At 47.1% G+C, this 16,923-nt stretch overlaps 1 protein-coding gene across 2 annotated transcripts; it reads right to left on the bottom strand.

Moving 5' to 3' along the window:
* Nucleotides 1-687: 687 nt before the first annotated feature.
* Nucleotides 688-16,233, bottom strand: CPA4 (carboxypeptidase A4). 2 transcript variants are annotated; one of them, XM_004677043.2, is made up of 10 exons: nt 16,192-16,233; nt 15,673-15,807; nt 14,514-14,612; nt 11,201-11,302; nt 9,796-9,900; nt 9,232-9,342; nt 7,833-7,923; nt 6,274-6,473; nt 5,213-5,297; nt 688-1,332 (listed from the first exon to the last, which is right to left on the bottom strand). In XM_004677043.2, exons 1-10 carry the CDS (start codon nt 16,231-16,233, stop codon nt 1,145-1,147), a joined length of 1,158 nt encoding a protein of 385 aa, XP_004677100.1. In that variant the 3' UTR covers nt 688-1,144. The 2 variants fall into 2 exon arrangements, with proteins under 2 accessions (XP_004677100.1, XP_012576243.1); XM_012720789.1 differs by lacking the exon at nt 14,514-14,612.
* Nucleotides 16,234-16,923: the final 690 nt, after the last annotated feature.

The raw sequence follows: 16,923 nt of genomic DNA, 5'->3' as shown, positions 1-16,923 counted from the left end.
AGATTTACAGACATATTTGAAAAGGGGGGGAAAGGAGGCAGATGGTATGTGCTGTGAAGGATGGAACAAGAGCAGCCTGACTGATGAATCTTTGCTTCACCTTGGTCCTCAAGGGCCAGGATGGAAAGGGAAGAAGACAACTCCAAAGACAAAAATAAAAGGGAAGGAGGAAGGGAGGAAGGAGAGAAAGGAAGGAAGGAAAGAGAAAGGGAGGATGGTGGGAGGAAGGGCGGAAGGAGGGTACACCAGAGCACAACAGGAATGTGCCAGGGCAGTGAGATTATCCAGGCCAGAGGCGTGATTTAGGACCTGGAGGGTGAGGGCAAGATCTTTGAAGTGAGTTCAAAAGGCAAAGTGGTGATGAGTCCATTAGGACAGATGGGGATAATTTAGCAATCCCGCTCTTTAGATCACCATTCCATGCAGGATTTCTGAGAAAGCAGACCCTATAGTGACACAGATCCCCTTCTGGGAGCCCAGTTACACTGAATAATAAAGAGAGGAAAGTGATAAGGACTGTGGCATCTGGGAATTTTTGGCTGTGATGGGCAGCGGATCCTCTGCTTTGTATTCAGACTAAAAACAAATAAACACAAACCAAAAAAACAGGCAATGACCCACACTGATGACCTTACAGGATTTATTTTCAAAGAAAATATGTTCCAGAAGGAATGAGATAAAGAGAAGGAAGTTCTGCATCCCCTGTGAGACTGGTCTAAAGAATAAGCACGGTCTCCCCGTGCCTCTCTGGGGCCCCACCAAACGCAGTCACTGGCTTGGCTGCAAGGCATTACACACACTGAGATCGGGATCCCAGAAAGCCAACTCAGACCTCTTTTAGTTCTAAAACTGAGTTAGCAACAGGCTACCTACTAAGGGGCAGCCTGCCCAGCCAGCTGTGTGGGAGCAAAGCGCAGAGGACACAGTAAAACAACAGGACCTAGAAGCTGACAGACGGCTTCTCACGGGCACCCCTGGAATTCATAAACAGGGGCTAACCTGTGTTCACTCCACAGCAGAGGGCTCTGACTTGTTACCTGAAAGAACAACCCTCTTCCAGAACGGCCCTGGTGTGTGTGCTGCAGGGGGTGAGCTGTGGTAGACAGGGGGGCCCTTAGTAGAGGTTGCAATCCATGGGGGCCCTCTAGTACAGGTTGTCCCGCACATGCTCCATGATGGTCTTCAGCCCCAGCCAGGTCTCCTCTGCCGTGGGGATGATCTGGTCAGCGGGCAGGAGGAAGCCGTAGTGGCCAGTGTCTCTCAGCTCAAAGGAGAAGGCGTACTTGATGCCATGGTCATAAGCCCAGTCCATGCTGCTGCCGCTTGCTGGGTCTGTAAGTCAGAGGAGGAAACACCCTTGAAGTCCAGTATCTCTCTCTCTCTCTCTCTTTTAAATTATTCCTCCTTACTGCTTCTTGTTTGTTTATAAAATACGTCCCTTGAGGCAATGTGGATTTACAGCACTGTTCACGTTTCAGTGGGATCCCTTCACCAACGTGGTTATCGCACGAGCCGACCGTCCACTTCCACCACAGTCCTCTGAGGCCCCCACTTATGCCTTAGCTCCCCCACCCCCACCCCGTAGCCTCAGTTCTGCCTTGGCATTACAAGAGTTGAAGTCTGTTCCCTGGCTTTGCATTTTATATTCCGTATACAAGTGATGAAATCATCCTGCATTTCTTTCTGCTTCTGACTTATTTTGTTTAGTATCATTGCCCTCCAGTTCCATCCATGTTGTTGTAAACTGGAGCCCAGTGTCTCTTGGGGTTAGACGGGAAGGGGCCGGGAGCTCTGCCTGCCAGTGGTTCCCAGGGATCCAGGGTTCTTCCTCAAAGTCATCAGACCTATGACATGTAGGCAGGCCTGTCTCAGGCTCGCCTCCCACTGGGACGGTCACTCGCCCCCCCACCAACTGATTTTAAATCTTTGTTCCTACCTTGTCACTAACACACTGTGTAGACCCCTCGACACTGTGTAGGTCACTCGAAATCAGTTTTTATAGAGGAAGAATGGGGGAGACAGCCTCCAGAGAGCCCAGAGGCCCTTGCCTCCTGGCAGTCTCATCCAGCGTAGGGCCCATGCGTGTGGGGGATCTGACCCGTGCAGGAATGAAGGTGTGCCACCTTCAAAGCGAGGGCACCAGAGATGCAGCGGCTTTGCCTGGCTTTCTCTCTATTCTCTTGTTCTGTGGGAAACTGGCTGCAGTGCTGGCAGGACCCCCAGAGAGAAGTCCACGTGGGGAAGCTTGAGGTCTCCAGCCAGTCTCCAGGGCTCTCACTTCGCGCCTGACCCCGGGAGAGACCCTGAACCAGTGACCCAACCAAGCCACTCTTAGATTCCTGGCCCACATAATCTGCATAAAAAAGGAATGTTTGTTGTGTTAAGCTGCTAACACAGTGGTGGATAGCTTTTTACACAGCCAGAGATAACCGGTACCCAAAAAAGAAGCACAGCCCTTGGGACTTCCCTGGCCAAAAGGCTGGGAAAAGACAAGAGAAGGGCCTGGTTTTCTTCCCCAACTCCGCTGACATTGGCTCATCGTGCACAGTGCAGATGACTTTAAGTAATGAAATGATGACGTCAATCGTGGTCAGTGTTTATTGATCATCGACCAGGAGCCAATTGCTTATCCTGAAAACTTGACATGTATAATCTCATTTAATCTTTAAAAACCCAACAAGGTAGGTGTTATTATCCTTGTTTTATGGACTAGGAGATCCAGCCGAAAAGCAAGTTCTCTGGGAAGTACTAGCAGAAAGTGGAGGGTGAGAATTTAACCCCAGTTTCTTCTGATGAGAGAAAGCCCAGGTTTGGTCCAACCTACTTCTAGTCCATTCGGTACATGACATGTCTGTTAAATAAAAACGGGTCTCTTGTTTTGCCATATTGCTGAGAGTTATTTCTCATGAGGCCATTTATGATTTTTCTAGAGATGCTGCTTCCACTCTTTGGGTTCACAGAACAGACTACCCCGTATTCTCCGGGACCCTCATGTTGTTCCCATAGCCTTTCTCTACCCTCTAAGAAACAGACAGTGACGCCAGAGGTTAGAGGAGGTTATTTGAATGGGAAGCTTAAATACAATATTTCATGAGAAATTCAGGAAGGAGGCCTGAGCAGTCCAAGAGATCAAGTTGAAGAACTTTGCTTTATTTGTGTTCCTGCTCAAAGTCTATCGTCTCTTTTTAATTTTTTTTTTACATAAATGGGAATATACTATCCACAGTGTTTTTTCACTTAATGCTTAAAAGTTATTCCTTATCAGCACAGAAAGGGTCTCACTTCGTCTTCATTCAGGCCAGGACGGGGCACGTCCCAATGTCTGAATACATTGAGTGTGAGCGACCTGCTCCCTAGTAGTAGATATTTAGACATCTTATTAGAGGCTCATTGGTCCCTTATGAATATTTTCAAATTGCCATCCTGACCACTCCTGATTGACCCGTGAGCCAAACCAGCTCAAAGAAAGCTGTTTCCAAGCCCTTCATAGGTCAGAATCAGGGAAGAGGAGGTGGAAGACCTGCTAGAGGCAGGGGTCCTGAAAGCCCCTTCTGAGCAGAAGGGGCCAGGACAACTCGAAAAAGCCGACACCAGAATTAAAGCCACAAAAGGATTCTGGGCTGTTTAGCAGAGAGCTGGAAGGCCCAGCATAACATCTGACAGTCACGAGGCTCTCAGCCCTGAAGAAAGTCCCTGCACTCTCTTCTACGCATGTTGGTTTCAGAAGGCGGGAAAGGGTGGAATCCATTTTAGAACGATTTTTCTCTAAAATGGCCAATGTAAAACAAGGTCCTGCACTTGAAGGGGCACAGGTTAGCTACATGTCGCACATTCGTGGTCTTATGCAAGACTTGATTAAATCGCTGGAAAGGAAGGAGAGCAGACAAAGCCTAGAAAGAACACACAGATGGGCTTTTGCAAGAGCCAGGAGTTTTTATGCGTCCTGGACAACAAGGAGGGGAGCTTTCCCCGTGGGTTGCAGGAACCCGACACCTCTCTCTTGATTTTGGCCTAGTTCACAAGGGGGAGGAGGATGTGTCTGCTGTAGGAGGACAAGACCATTCTTTAAACTTGTGTTTGACCCAAAAGCCAGGACCCTGGTGACCCACAAAGATCTTCTGAGAGGATCTTTGGTGCCAGAAGGCACCTCGCCAGCCTTCAGAGCTCTCTTTGGTCCCTATTCTGTCCTGACTAATTCAGCAGGAGGTGGAGAAACTCTCCTGATGTGTTTGTTCTCTGAGGAGTTCCCATGTAACCAAACTAATAATAATAAGCCATGAATAATTAATGGTTGTTGCTGCAATTAGCAACACAAACACCAGCATCATGCTAACTGTTCCACGCAGCACTTGAAACAAACAAGAGAGCAGAGATCACAGTAGAGAGCCCAGGAGGTGGGATGGAGAGTTCCTGTCCCTAAAGGGGAAGCTTCACAAGGGGAAAGCCAGTTGAAGCAGGTAGGATGGGAAGGTGAGCTGCAGTTTGGAAAAGGAGGCACTAGAGAGGAAAGAGGGGTGCTGGCTTAAAACATGTTTGTATTTATAGTTCCCATTTATAGCTAGGGTCTTGGAGAATGATCATATTCTTCAATAGAAGCTTTAAAATAAGGGGGCTAGAAAGATCTTAGCAGGAAAAAAAAATGCTTAGATGAAGATGAATGAGACACCAAAATAGAGGTATTTCCTCAAGAGAAGGCTGAGGTTGTGAGTAATGAAACTCAAGCATCAGCAGGTTTGGCATCTTGCTAAAGGTTTGGGGTGTCTCTGGGTTTCTTGCTGATCATGATTGGGAACACCTCCTATCTCAACTCCCAGCTGCCCCCAACACGTGTTCATTTCTGAAAGGACAGTGAGGGAATCTCTCCCACCCCCTCTCCCACACCCTGGGCTTCCACTCCAGAGGTAGATGATAGGTTTGAGGAATTTTTGATAAATGATGTCAAGGTCTTTAATGAAGATAAGGAACACAGACACTGCCAGGCCGAGGGGGCTTAACTCTTCACGGGTACGTGCTGAACTGCACAATAGTGGTGGTGGAGATACAGACGAAAAGACTGTGATGGCTGTTCTCACACAGGCATGACATAAATTCAGACCAGTACTAACAACACAATTAGACAATGCAGGTGTCGAACTTGCGATTCTTTTCCTGTTCCATTGCAAGTTTCCTCTCTCAGCGTTTTTCTAAACAACCAATAAAAGCAGATACTTACAGACGGTGGTGCAGGTAGGGCCCACATGGTATTCAGTGCCCGACAGGGAGGCCAGAGCCGTGGCCGCACGCCTCGCCACATCGTCCTAGGAGGGGCGGTCAGCAGAGTGAGAAAGAATCCCGCAGCCAGACAGTCCTCACTATCACGCACTGCAAAGGTTTGGAAGATCCTCGGCCCCTCCCCTGATATTCCTTTCTGGGCTCTTCTTCTTTCCCATCCAACCAGAACCAGACTTGACTGGGCCTTAAGTAAATGGCCTATTTCCTCCAACTCCTCCTCCCACTATGTCCCCGGTTCTTTACTTCCAGTTTTGGGAAAGGGGTAAAGAGACTGGTGGGAGATAAGCGCTTGGGGAGTGTGTGCACTGTATGCTCAGACTGGATGAGCTGTATGAGCCCTCCAAATTGCTGGGGGACTGTTCGCCAGCCCCTAAGGAATCCAGTAAAAGGACCATCATCTTCACCTCTGCTCAGGGAAGACCAAGTGTGTCCAAGAGAAAACCCACAAAGAGTTGCTGTTCCAGAGCAGAGGCAGACAGGCTGCCCTAGAAAGATGTGTGTTACCCAGACAACTGCGGGAGACCAAAATCTACGCCACACCCAGCCCCAAGTCCCACATGTACCAGAAGCTTTGTGGCTTAGCTGTGGCACCGAGCTGGAGGCACATTAAGCTGACCAGCACTCAGGGATGGGCCTGTCCTCAATGCCAGCCCTCCTCTGTCAGTCCACCCTCAGTTCTTGGTCCCATCCCAGGAGGGATTCCTATGCATGGCACAGAGCACCTCAGGCTGTGGCCTAACACCCTCCTTCAGCTCTACCTTAACCTGGGTGAGGAGCACATGCCCCTTGCCCACCAAAATGCCTCCTACTGTTCTTGGCAAACAATGGGATCAAGTGTGGTTCTTGGAACTCAAAGCAAACACAGTGCTAAGGGCCCCCCTTATTTCAGGGAGTGAAGACTGGACCCAGGGTGAAATGAGCCCAGGTTCCTGGGTGCTCCCTAGAAGACTGTGGGACCCACCTGGGCAGGCCCAAGAGTGAACGAAGGCAGCTACCACTCACCAGCTCTTCAGCATCCGGGGCCTTCTTGACTGTGTACCCGTAGGGATACATCAGCAGCTGTGAGTAGCTGTGAATGTCGATGAAGCATTTGAAATTCCCGTGGTTCTGGATGAAATCAACTACTGACTTCACCTCCACTTCTGAGTGGACACGGGGTCCATGGTACACTTCGGAGCAAGGGTTACTACTGGCGCCTTCTCCTAGGAGGCAGCCCAAGAACAAACATCAGTTCATTGGCCAAGCAAACAGAAGTTCAAGGCAGTCGACCCAGAGGAAGGACAAAAGGTATTGGCCACAGGCAGGTACCCCTGCCCCCACCATTACCTGGTCCACGTGTGGATACGTCGTGGGGAGGGATACAAAGAGGGGATGTTGGAGCAGGAAAAGGGATAGGATTCCTTTAAATGGCTAGAGTTGACCTTGTATTGTATCACAAACAGTTGTCTTAAATAATTAATATCACACTTGACAATGAGTTGAAATTAATAAGTATGCTAGATAATTAATATGAATAGCAATTAATAATGAAAATGATTCCATTTATTCTGGTGTCAACTCATTCTCTTGGTTCAGATGTTAATGGCCAAGTGCTGCCAGAAATAATCTATTGTTGTGGCTAAACTCTCTTGATTATTTGACAAGTATTTAGAAATATTGCCTTCTGTATTACTTCACAGTACAGCTCCCTGAGGTCTCTGGTGTGTGTGTGAAACCACCCAGCTGTGGGAATAGCTGGTTTAACTTTGATGCCATTGGTTCCCACATTTGTATCAACTCCTTTCCCACAGTCACAGTTTTTTTTTTCCTTCAATGGTTTATGTGGTGTTTTTATGCATGTTAAAGAAGTACATTAAGAACAAAACATCAGTTCAGCTGTGGAACAGGGAGAGCTATTCAGATTCAGAGTGGGAAGGTGAGTTTAGATGCTAATCAACCATAAGCTCTTGAGTTGGTCTCTGAGCTTCAATTATCTCATTTAAGATAATAAAATGCACTCGCTGGGTCAGAAGAAAAAGGAAGATAATATACAGGAAGTCACTGTCATTATTGTGCAGATGGTTTTTAAAAAGTTGGAACTAAGAATCCAGCTCTCCTAATTCCCAATCTCCTTCAGTGATACTGAAGGGCTGAGGTCCGTCTGTACCCAGGTGAGGGTGAACTGTTCAGTGTTAACCTTCATGAGGCAATCTCACTTGGTAGGATAACAATAGCAATTGCTCTCTTCTGAGTTGCTACCAGGAGTCCTTCAACCCACAGAGAAGCTGGGAGAGCCAGAGAATAAGGAAGGCCTGTGAAGGTTATAGCTAAGACAAAGGTGGGTTTTAAAATACTTCATTCTCTCAGGAAAACAGGAATTCCTCCACCACTCCCCCTCAGATCCTCCCCAACCCCAGCCAAATTTTTTTAAATCAATACATGAGACACAGAGAACATAAGGGCTTCACCCAGGTTAGTCAATGAATCAGCGATGGAGCCAGCCTGGGAATTAGCAGCCAACCTGGAGTCCATGGACCAGGCTGCCCATGGTAGCCAGACTGGAGAACTGTCCCCCCACCAACCTGCAAAACTGGCATTCCAGTTTCTATTGGCATCAACACCAACACAGGAGCTTCCGGGGTTTATGGACCGCGTCTTCCTCCATAGTCGATTCTGGAAATTCACCAAGGAGAAAACAAGCCTCCAGAGATCAGTCAGGGCACAGGAATGGGCAGAGGTTTTCTTGGGGCAGGGGTGGGGGGGGGATGTCACCCCAGTTTTGGAGACCCATCCGGGCTCCATTCCTAACTGATGGACAGTTTCCTCTTGTCCCCCATAAAAGAAGGCTTCACCCTCTTGCTTTGAGACTGGAACTGCAGCCAACTGCCCCTGAGAGCTGATGATATTTTTTGGTACATGCAGGACAAACACACAATTTGCAACTCAGTGATCACTGGTGCACCAGGACATGCACAGCAACTGTTTTATTCTTGCCTAAAAAGTTCACCTGGATCCAATTAAATCTGGAAAGCTGACTACGGGTGAGTAGGAAGTAACCCAGGCAAGGGGACATAAATGTGCACAAGAAGGGAGCATGGTGCTGGTGTAGGTCTGGGGACATCCTAAAGGACACAGGACTTGGTTTCTCCAACAAATGTGTGTGTGGTGTTGGGGTGGTGACTGTTGTAGAATAAGAGTCTGCAGAGCCACGGCAACCAAATGCAGGTGGGGACTCGATGGGGACTCTGATGTCAACACGCTGAGTCTTTAAAGATGGTCTGCAGAATTAGAGGATATTAAATACTTCCATTGCCTGTTTACAGCTGACAGTGGTGTAGTGTATAGCACCTGCTTGTTTGTTTTAATTATCATCAGAGATGTACACACAGTTTTGGGTGAAATAACATGGTGTCTGGGATTTACTTTAGAATGTGTGGGAGGGAAAGAAATGAAAAGAAGTGGGAAATGGGTTGGTAGTTGTTCGAGATCCATGATGGGGAGTTCATGAGACATTTCTAAGAAAAAAAATTCCTGGGCCCTCCCTGGTGGCGCAGCGGGTTAAAGCACAGCACTGAGAAGCTGAAGCCACTTCCGCATGAGTTTGATTCCCGCCTGCCCCGGAGGAGACTGCATGGGGCAGCAGACCTCTCCTGACCCGCCCACTGCTCCCCTCAGCAGTGTACTTCGTTGATCTGCCTGTTCTGCTCCCCACTCTGTCTCTGGTGAAGCCTCTCGCCGCCCCTGCACCTCTGGCCTGTACCCCAGTTCTGTATGCATAAATAAATAAATCTTAAAAAACAAAAAAACAAATTCCCTGGTGAGTCTCAGGTCCAAGGATGACCAGAAAGGGAAAGCCAGACTCAGAGCATGCACAATGGTGGAAGTTTTCACAAAGGCCATAAAACTGTTTTAGTGGCAAAGCAAGGAATTCAACAAACAGATCTGAACTCTACGCCTCATCAGCATCATGGTCTTACTCACTTTAGTTTGTGTGTAAACATATCCATCAGGATTGGCCACAGGCAGCAAGAAAATATCCACTTTCTTCAAGATGGAGGTGATGGCTGGTTCCTTCCCATAGTCAGATACAATCTAAGCAGAGACAACGAGCTTGTGAGCTACACCACGGCGGCTGGTTGTCAAATCTAAGTGGGGCAGCTTCCCGAGACGCCCAACTTTGGGGCAGCGTCCACCTCTGCTGCCCCGGCCTCCCTCACAGGCTCTCTCTGCAAAGCCCACAAGCATTTCACAACCTGGGCAAAGGTAATGTCAACTGCAGTGAGTCCTGGCTTCAAGGCTAACCTCTGGCCTTTCTGAGGGCTGACTGAGTTAGTTTTAGGTCCACCTTCCAGCCATGAATGCTCACTGTCATTTAGCCCAAGTGACTGGAAGTGCTGACCTTTTGATTCTTCCATCAGAAAGGCCCCCAGCCTACTATGTCTGTACAGAGTGCCTTCCCACCATAGCCCCTGGGCCCAGCCTCACGGGGTGCTACAGGGGCCTGCAGGCCCACCAGAATTCTTGGCTAATACCAGGCGACATGACCTTCCGTGCGGTCCAGATGGCCGTGGCCTGTGAGATCCACTCCCGGGAATGGATGCCTGCATTCAGCCAAATGGCCGGCCGCCTGCTGCCTTCTCCAGTGCTGAACTGTGGAGGGAAAAAGAGACCAGAAAATGACCCTCCTGCCTGCTTCTCCACTCACCTTTCATCTCCCCAGCTCACCCCTATTCATTTAATCCATTTAAGATAATTCAGAGACCAAATGTTCCTGAGGGCACCATCTATTAATTGGGCTTCTCCGTGACCGGGAAGTTTAATTGCCTGGCTGCCTGGGCCCAGTGGTGAATGGGGCAGCTTGAGCTGCTGCAGGATTGGAAGCAAATGGGAGGGGAAACAATTGCTATTGTGAATGAAAATGCCAGTGCGATTAGAGATAATATTATGCCTCTTGAAAGACCTCAAATGGTAATCCGACAGAGAGAGACACCAGAGTGTAGGAGCCAGCCTGTTGGAGTGGAGGCAATAAAAGAATTCAGTTTGAAAATGAAGACAAAGGGTCTTCACTATCTCTCTTTTGAAATGGCATTAAATGAATCTGGCTCCTGCCTTTGAGTGTTGGGCCCTGTTGGGTCAGAGCATGGTGCTAATGAAGCCGGGGTCTCCACCAGATTGGCAAAGAATCTAAATTTATGCCTAGTATTTTAGCACAAATAGCTCAGTGGTGACTCTTCTCCCGCTGGTAATGTAACCATCGCTCTGACCCGGCTACTTCAGGTTTATAGAAAGCTAAGGACTTGACAAATTCTTAGTTGTCCCATGGTTTCTCTCTCCAAATTCCTTTTTATTCATTTGGCTGGATTATTTTGTAATTTATGTTACTGCCATAAATTCTCTACCTCCTTGGCCAATACAGACCTGAATCTGTTAGAAATATCTGGAAATTAAGCTTTGTGCAGCCAAAGATCATAGGCTGGGTTTAAAATTACATCAACTCTAAAATTGGCTTCCCAGATTGCTATTCCAATAAGCACCCCTAAAAGAGGAATAGAGTTCATAGACCTGTCCAATTTGTCTTGCTACTTCCAGGAGGTTGGGAATGAAGGAAAAAGACGATGGCCCATCTGAGAGCTTTCTGGAATACTAACCACATCCCTTTCCCTGCCCCCATCTTGCCTTTCAATCAGAAGTTGGAAAGGCATGTGGTCTTTCAAACTTGCCTCATCTCAGGTGAAAGCTGGGTCTCTGTCAGATCAAATTCAAGCCCCCAGGGGAGTCCCCTCCCTGAAGTCAAGGTCTTAAAAAGCTGTGTGCCCATCACGTCTCATCCTTTTGGTTAAGATCAAGTGTAAAAAGCTGTGTCCTCCAGAAACCTGAGGGCTGATGGCTGAACACGAGGGAGCCAGGAGCCTGAGTCCAGTCAGACCATTTGCAACACAGGGGACCTCACCTTCAGTACATACATTGGCCGTTTCTCAAATGAATGTCCAATTTCCACTTTGCTCACCAAGTCGGGAAATTCTCTGGCAATGTTGTCCATCTCTTGGTAAATCTGAAGCGTGAAAGAGGGCACCCACAGAATTTTTAAAGTGTTGTTCGGTTTTGGATAGGTATCCCTGAACTCTATCTTGTTGAGCTTAATGATTTCCACTGGGCCCTAGCCTTGGAGTTGACCCTATAGTTGGCTTGGGATGCTTATTTTGATTTTGTGTCTACATATTTCTAGAGAACAAGATCTAATATTTGTCCACCAAATTAGAGTAGTGAGACTTCAGCAAATATTGCTCCAAAAGGGAATGGTCTTTGCACCATCCTGCAATACGTGTAGCCAAGGTTCTTATAAGCAGTGGTCTCCAAAGTGGCCTTTTTGACCACTTTCTCCATCGCTGAAAAAAAAAAAAACCAGCATGCACATAGCACATACATGTATACACACCCAGATATGTGTGTACACAAACACACAGCTACACAATTATATACACTAACAGAAAAATTAGACATAAAAATGGTTGCATTCATAACAAACAGAAATAGGTGCAGAAATATAACTAAAAGTTGTGCTTGTTCCTCCCGCACCCTAGCTTGTTACACCCTGCACTACAGGCACCCCATTTTGGAGAGGATTCTTCTGAAAGCTTTGAAAGAACAAGTGAAGTAAATCATGGTTGTGAATGCTTCCATTTGCTTTCAGTAAAAAAAATAAAAATAAAAAGTTTCATTTAAATAGAATTCATCCATCTTAGTTGTGCAAACCTTTTGCGAGTCAAAAGAAGGAAATAAACAAATTTATATTTAGACCTTCAAATGGAAAGATGTTGTACAAAGGAGGAAAATATGCAATCAATATAGAGTAAATCATACTTAAAGGGTTGATCAGACCTGTAGTCAATATGGCAGATTGAGCAGAAGCCAGAAACCACCTCCCAAATATTGTATTTTATATAGGCAAGCCAGTTAAAATACAATGAAAATGATTCATGGTCACATTTAACAGCCAAAAAAAAAAAAATGGGGTTGGGAGGGTAGGGACGGACATACATGTGCCAGAAGTGAGGAGACACAAAGCAGAGTGGAGAGAGGAAGTTAGATCCCCAGGATCAACATTTGCCTTGGATGCCAAGTATAAGAGTACAGGACCTAAAGAGTGGGACTGGAGAGCTGAGAATCCAATTCTGGCCATGACAAGGGGCCTGGAAACTCTACCCATGGATCCTGGAAAGTGGCCCAAAAGCCACATGGCTGCCCGGAGCCATGGGAAGGAAGAGACACCCAGGAAAAATTCAACCACCAAGTCATGTCCAGACAGGGGGTTCCAAATCCACACCACCAACATCAGAGGAAAACTCACAAACTAAGAAAATAACAGCAACCGCAACCACACACACAAAGGGTCTGAAACTAGAAACCCTGGCAGCGACAGACATGAAATTCCCACTGGAGATCTAAGAAGGCCTAATGACTCTGAGCTCTTAAAAGCTGTTTTCAGAAAGAACTGAATATGATGAAGCCAGGGGGGAGACGGTCCACCAAGCCACAGCAACAGGCCTTTGAGGGAACAAGAGAAAGGTGTAACCCAGATGGCAAAGCAGCTAAAGCCAGAGAACAAAAGCAGGTAGGTGAGAGGATAGCGTTTCTCAGGTCCTAGGTGACATTTGCAGCTGGTTAGCTCGGCTAGGAAACCCATGTTAATGAGCTAACGTCATGGGTTTGATCCCTGTGTGGGCCCTGAGCTCTGCTTTTGTCCCTGGCCCCAGACTGAACTCCTAACTTTATCCAGCTGTTTTGCAGATGTATGTCACTGGTCACACAGGGATCAAGGGGCAGTGTGGTTGGAAGTGTACACAATAAACAAAGCTACTGACAATCATGGGAAAGAAGTGGAAGTAGCTGGTGAATGTTTGAAATAATCCCCATCTAGAAAAAAAAACCTAAAGCCAATCCCCTCACAAAGCATGCTGGCAACACTGTCTTTGGGTCTAAAGAAGCTGTATGCAGGTTCAGGAAGGAGCCCACCATGTAGAGGGGAAGGTGTTCCTGAGCTGGCAGAGAGGTTCCACGTACCGTGCTCTACGTGGTACGGTCCCATTGCACAGCCCAACTTGCTGCCTCGTTCCGACATCATATTAAATTACTCTGCTCTGAGTTTTTCACTGGAAGGGTTAGCTTACCTTGAAAGTCAGCCATCTACATAAAGTGGTTTCTAACTAAACACAGCACCAGAATACATGATGGAACAAATATATGTTATAAGCAGTCATGATAAATGAGTGGAAATATTTGGTTAACCTTCGAAATAACCACTTGTCTACTTTCCTGGAATAAGAGACATTTTAATCTGGTTGAATAAAATACAGGGATTATGGTGGGGTCTGAGAAGGTTGAATTACAAGCCCTGAAAATGATTGCAGTTATTTCATGGTTTTCTTTAAGGGGTTACTTGAGAAAAGAAGGAAGCATGTGAGAGAAAATGTCTGTTTGTGTTTCACGGTGCTCATAGATGCAGGTGGGGGTCAACCCCCAAAACTAGAAGGGGCGAAAGTGTGTAGGCAGACCGTAGTTTATTGCCCTGCAAAAGGACAGATCCTTTCCTTTTCACAAATGGAAAGTTTGTGTCAACCTTGCAAGGAACAATGCTACAGGTATCATGTTTCCAACAATGAACTAAAGCATTAGAATATTTTTAATAGGGCCCACCTCAGTGGCACAACAGGTAGGATGCAGCACTGCAAGCTGGCTGCAGCCACTTCTGTACAAGTTCGATCCCCAGCCCCAGAGGTGACCCACATGGCGCGGCAGACCTCTCCTGACCCGCCCGCTGCCCCCCCCACCCCGCAGCAGTGTGCTTCGTCGATCTGCCTGTTCTGCTCCCCACCCTGAATCTGGTGAAGCCTCCCATCACTCCTGCACCTCTGGCCTGTATATGCATCAGTAAATAAATCTTTTTTAAAAAGTCTTCTCTCTAGCTTACCTTATTAAAAAAAATATTTTTTAATAAAGCACCAATTTTTTTAAATGCATAATACCACTGCACACTTAATAGATAATTCTATATGCACTGGGAAACCAAAGAAACTGTGACTCATTGCATTGCAACATTCCCTTTACGGCAGGAGTCTGGAACCTGCAGCACGTCTAAGCTGTGCCTTCACACATTAGCCCCCCCGGAGGGATTCTGTGCTAAGAGCTAGTGGCCCCTGGGAAAGAGGGGGGGTCACAAAACCAGCAGGCAGATGCCCTTGATCTTGGCTGATCCAAACACTTACAGCTTCCAGGGAATGGTAGGACCCGTAGTTGAAGTTATTACTGCTCCGTTCCTGCCCTTGGCTGTGCTGCATTTCTTTATCTTCATTATCTAAAAGGGCCTAAAACAGACACAGCAACATCAGGAAATGACGCCCTGGCAGTGAAGGTTCATATTCTCACCATGGCTGGGCACATGGGCTGGCCAAGATGGTGGGGCCCTGGGCACACATACCAAGAAGCACAAATGTCAAAGTGTGAAAGGGGGTCAGACTTCCACAGACCTCTAAGGTGTTCCTACTTGGAGCCCAATGTTATCGCCCCATGCTAAACACACTTACACCCTGGATGTAACATATGCGCTACTTGCTTATTCTGGACTATGAATTCTCTAGACATCGGCCCGCATCTGGTATCCAGTGCCTCTGACATACACAGCTTGGGAAACCATTCAGAAACAAAGAAATTCTTATAACCACTCATACTTTGAAGGTTCCTGGCAGATGTGTGTGACATGTGAGGATGATTAATAAGCTCACAGCTGCTCACGCCATCAGGAAACTCCCGGGCCAAATCACCAATTAGTCCATAACCCACCTCAGTGAAGGAGAGAACATGAGCCAGGCGCTGTCTTGCTGTTCAGCTATAGGTGGCGAGGCTGTTGCCTCTGCTGGGGGGCCATGGTGACATCCCCCTTTCTTAAGGAGACTTTCAACCACCAGTCTCCAACACCCTTCCACCCACTCTGTTCTTCTCTTCCAACTTCAAATAAGAAAATGGAGAAGACTGAATGCATGTGCAGCTTCTACAATACAATGGTGCCATCAGACATCTCAGGTGTAATGGACGCTTGATCTTCTCAATAAAGCGCACAAGAGAAGCACCACTATTTCCATTTTCATCGATGAAGAAACAGAGGTTCAAGGGTTTCATTCACCGCTTGTTCAAAGTCCCACGGCTACTAGTAAGCAAAGTCAGGATTTGGTTCCAAAGGTTTCCTGACTTATGTATGCCCTTTCTACTACATGTTTCTCTAACTAGTCCTTGCACTTTGCTGCCATATACCAAAGTTTCTTCATCTGTGAAATGGGGATGGATAAGTACAGAACTTGAAAACGTCTCAGGTCCATTCTGGCTGTTTGGTCCCAACGAGAACAGTGAGGGGGACCTCAGTCTACCCACCTGCAGGTCTTCAATAGTCACTGCATACTCTAAGCCCTGGGACTTCAGGAAGGATTTGACCGGTAGCAGACTGACCAACGGGACCAGCACATCTACAGGACGACCGAAAGTGCTGGGGGTTTGCCAGAAGTTGAGCTGAAGTAAACAGAAGATCAGCCAGGTTAAAGGACAGCTCAGGTAAAAAGCACAATGAGTTCATTCTTGTAGTACAACTGCCAAAAGCCAGGATGATCCCTGAGGAGCTGGGTTCTCCCCAAGGAAACCCACTGCCTGTTTCGCAACTGTATTCAGTGGGGCCTCCCCAGCGGCTGGCAATCAGAGGGGGAAGAATCCAGGATGATAGATGGAGCCAAGGACCCCACGCCCACCCAAGTACATCTCCCCATCGACTCTCCACCAAGGTGGGTGGATGACATGCACTGGACATAGAAACCCTTCAGGAATGACCCTGCTGGTGGTGTCAGCAGCTAAAGATACCCACCACAGCTAAGATACTCAAGGAGACTTTGAACCAAGTACCTTAAAGTTGTTTGAATTCACTAGCTCCCTTAATTTGCTCATCTCGACTCCATTTCTGACGTTAATCCTAAAAACTTGATCCCTAGAGAGAGGGGGAAAAAAAAAAGCAAAAGAAAATGGTGAGCTTTCAGTTGGCAAATAAGCCCAAGCCTACTGTCCCAGACATAACTGGGCTGAGTGAGAGGAAATGGTCTAGTCTTTGGTTATAATGTATAGCCATTAAAAATAAGACTACGTGGCAAATATGAAAAAGTGCTTATGGTATAACTTTAAAGGAAATATTAAGTGAAAGAGCAGGACACAGAATTGTATGTATGCCATGATTACAAGGATGGAAAAAGCAGATGCATTGGAAGAAAAACAGACAGCGGAAACACAGCAAATGCTGACAGCTCCGTGCTCAGGTCGTGGGATTATGGACGACTGCCTTTTTTTTTCCTCCCTTGTATCTGTTTTCTGTAATGTGGTCATATTACTTTATAATGAAAAACATATATATTTTTGCAGAAAGGAATGTTCCTGAGTTACACGCAAAGCTAACTCAAGACATAAAGACGTATTTCTTCACTGTCAGAAGCCAGGACTAAAACTGGCCGAACATCCCTGCTGGAAAGAGCTAGAGAAGAAAGCCAACTTGCAGGCTTGGAGGGTTAGCTGTCTACCCCCTAGCAAAGCGGGGAGAGACCGGGTGCTGGCTCGGGACTGGCCAGCTCCAGAATCCTAGACAGTTAC

Source organism: Condylura cristata, unplaced genomic scaffold, assembly GCF_000260355.1.
Source record: "Condylura cristata isolate star-nosed mole 26May11 unplaced genomic scaffold, ConCri1.0 scaffold00005, whole genome shotgun sequence".
Classification (NCBI taxonomy): Eukaryota; Metazoa; Chordata; class Mammalia; order Eulipotyphla; family Talpidae; genus Condylura; species Condylura cristata.
Note: the sequence above shows the minus strand (reverse complement) of the source record. Positions and strands in the feature narration are given on the sequence as shown.

What these genes read in the sequence shown, in the direction of transcription:
- CPA4 (XM_004677043.2), bottom strand. Translation starts at nt 16,233, where the DNA reads ATGAGCAAATTAAGGGAGCTAGTGAATTCAAACAACTTTAAG. An exon ending in GGCCAATGTATGTACTGAAG is followed by an intron (nt 9,901 to 11,200) that starts GTGAGGTCCCCT and finishes TTCCCTCCACAG; the next exon opens with TTCAGCACTGGAGAAGGCAG. An exon ending in CCATCTGGACCGCACGGAAG is followed by an intron (nt 9,343 to 9,795) that starts GTCATGTCGCCT and finishes GTCTCTGCTTAG; the next exon opens with ATTGTATCTGACTATGGGAA.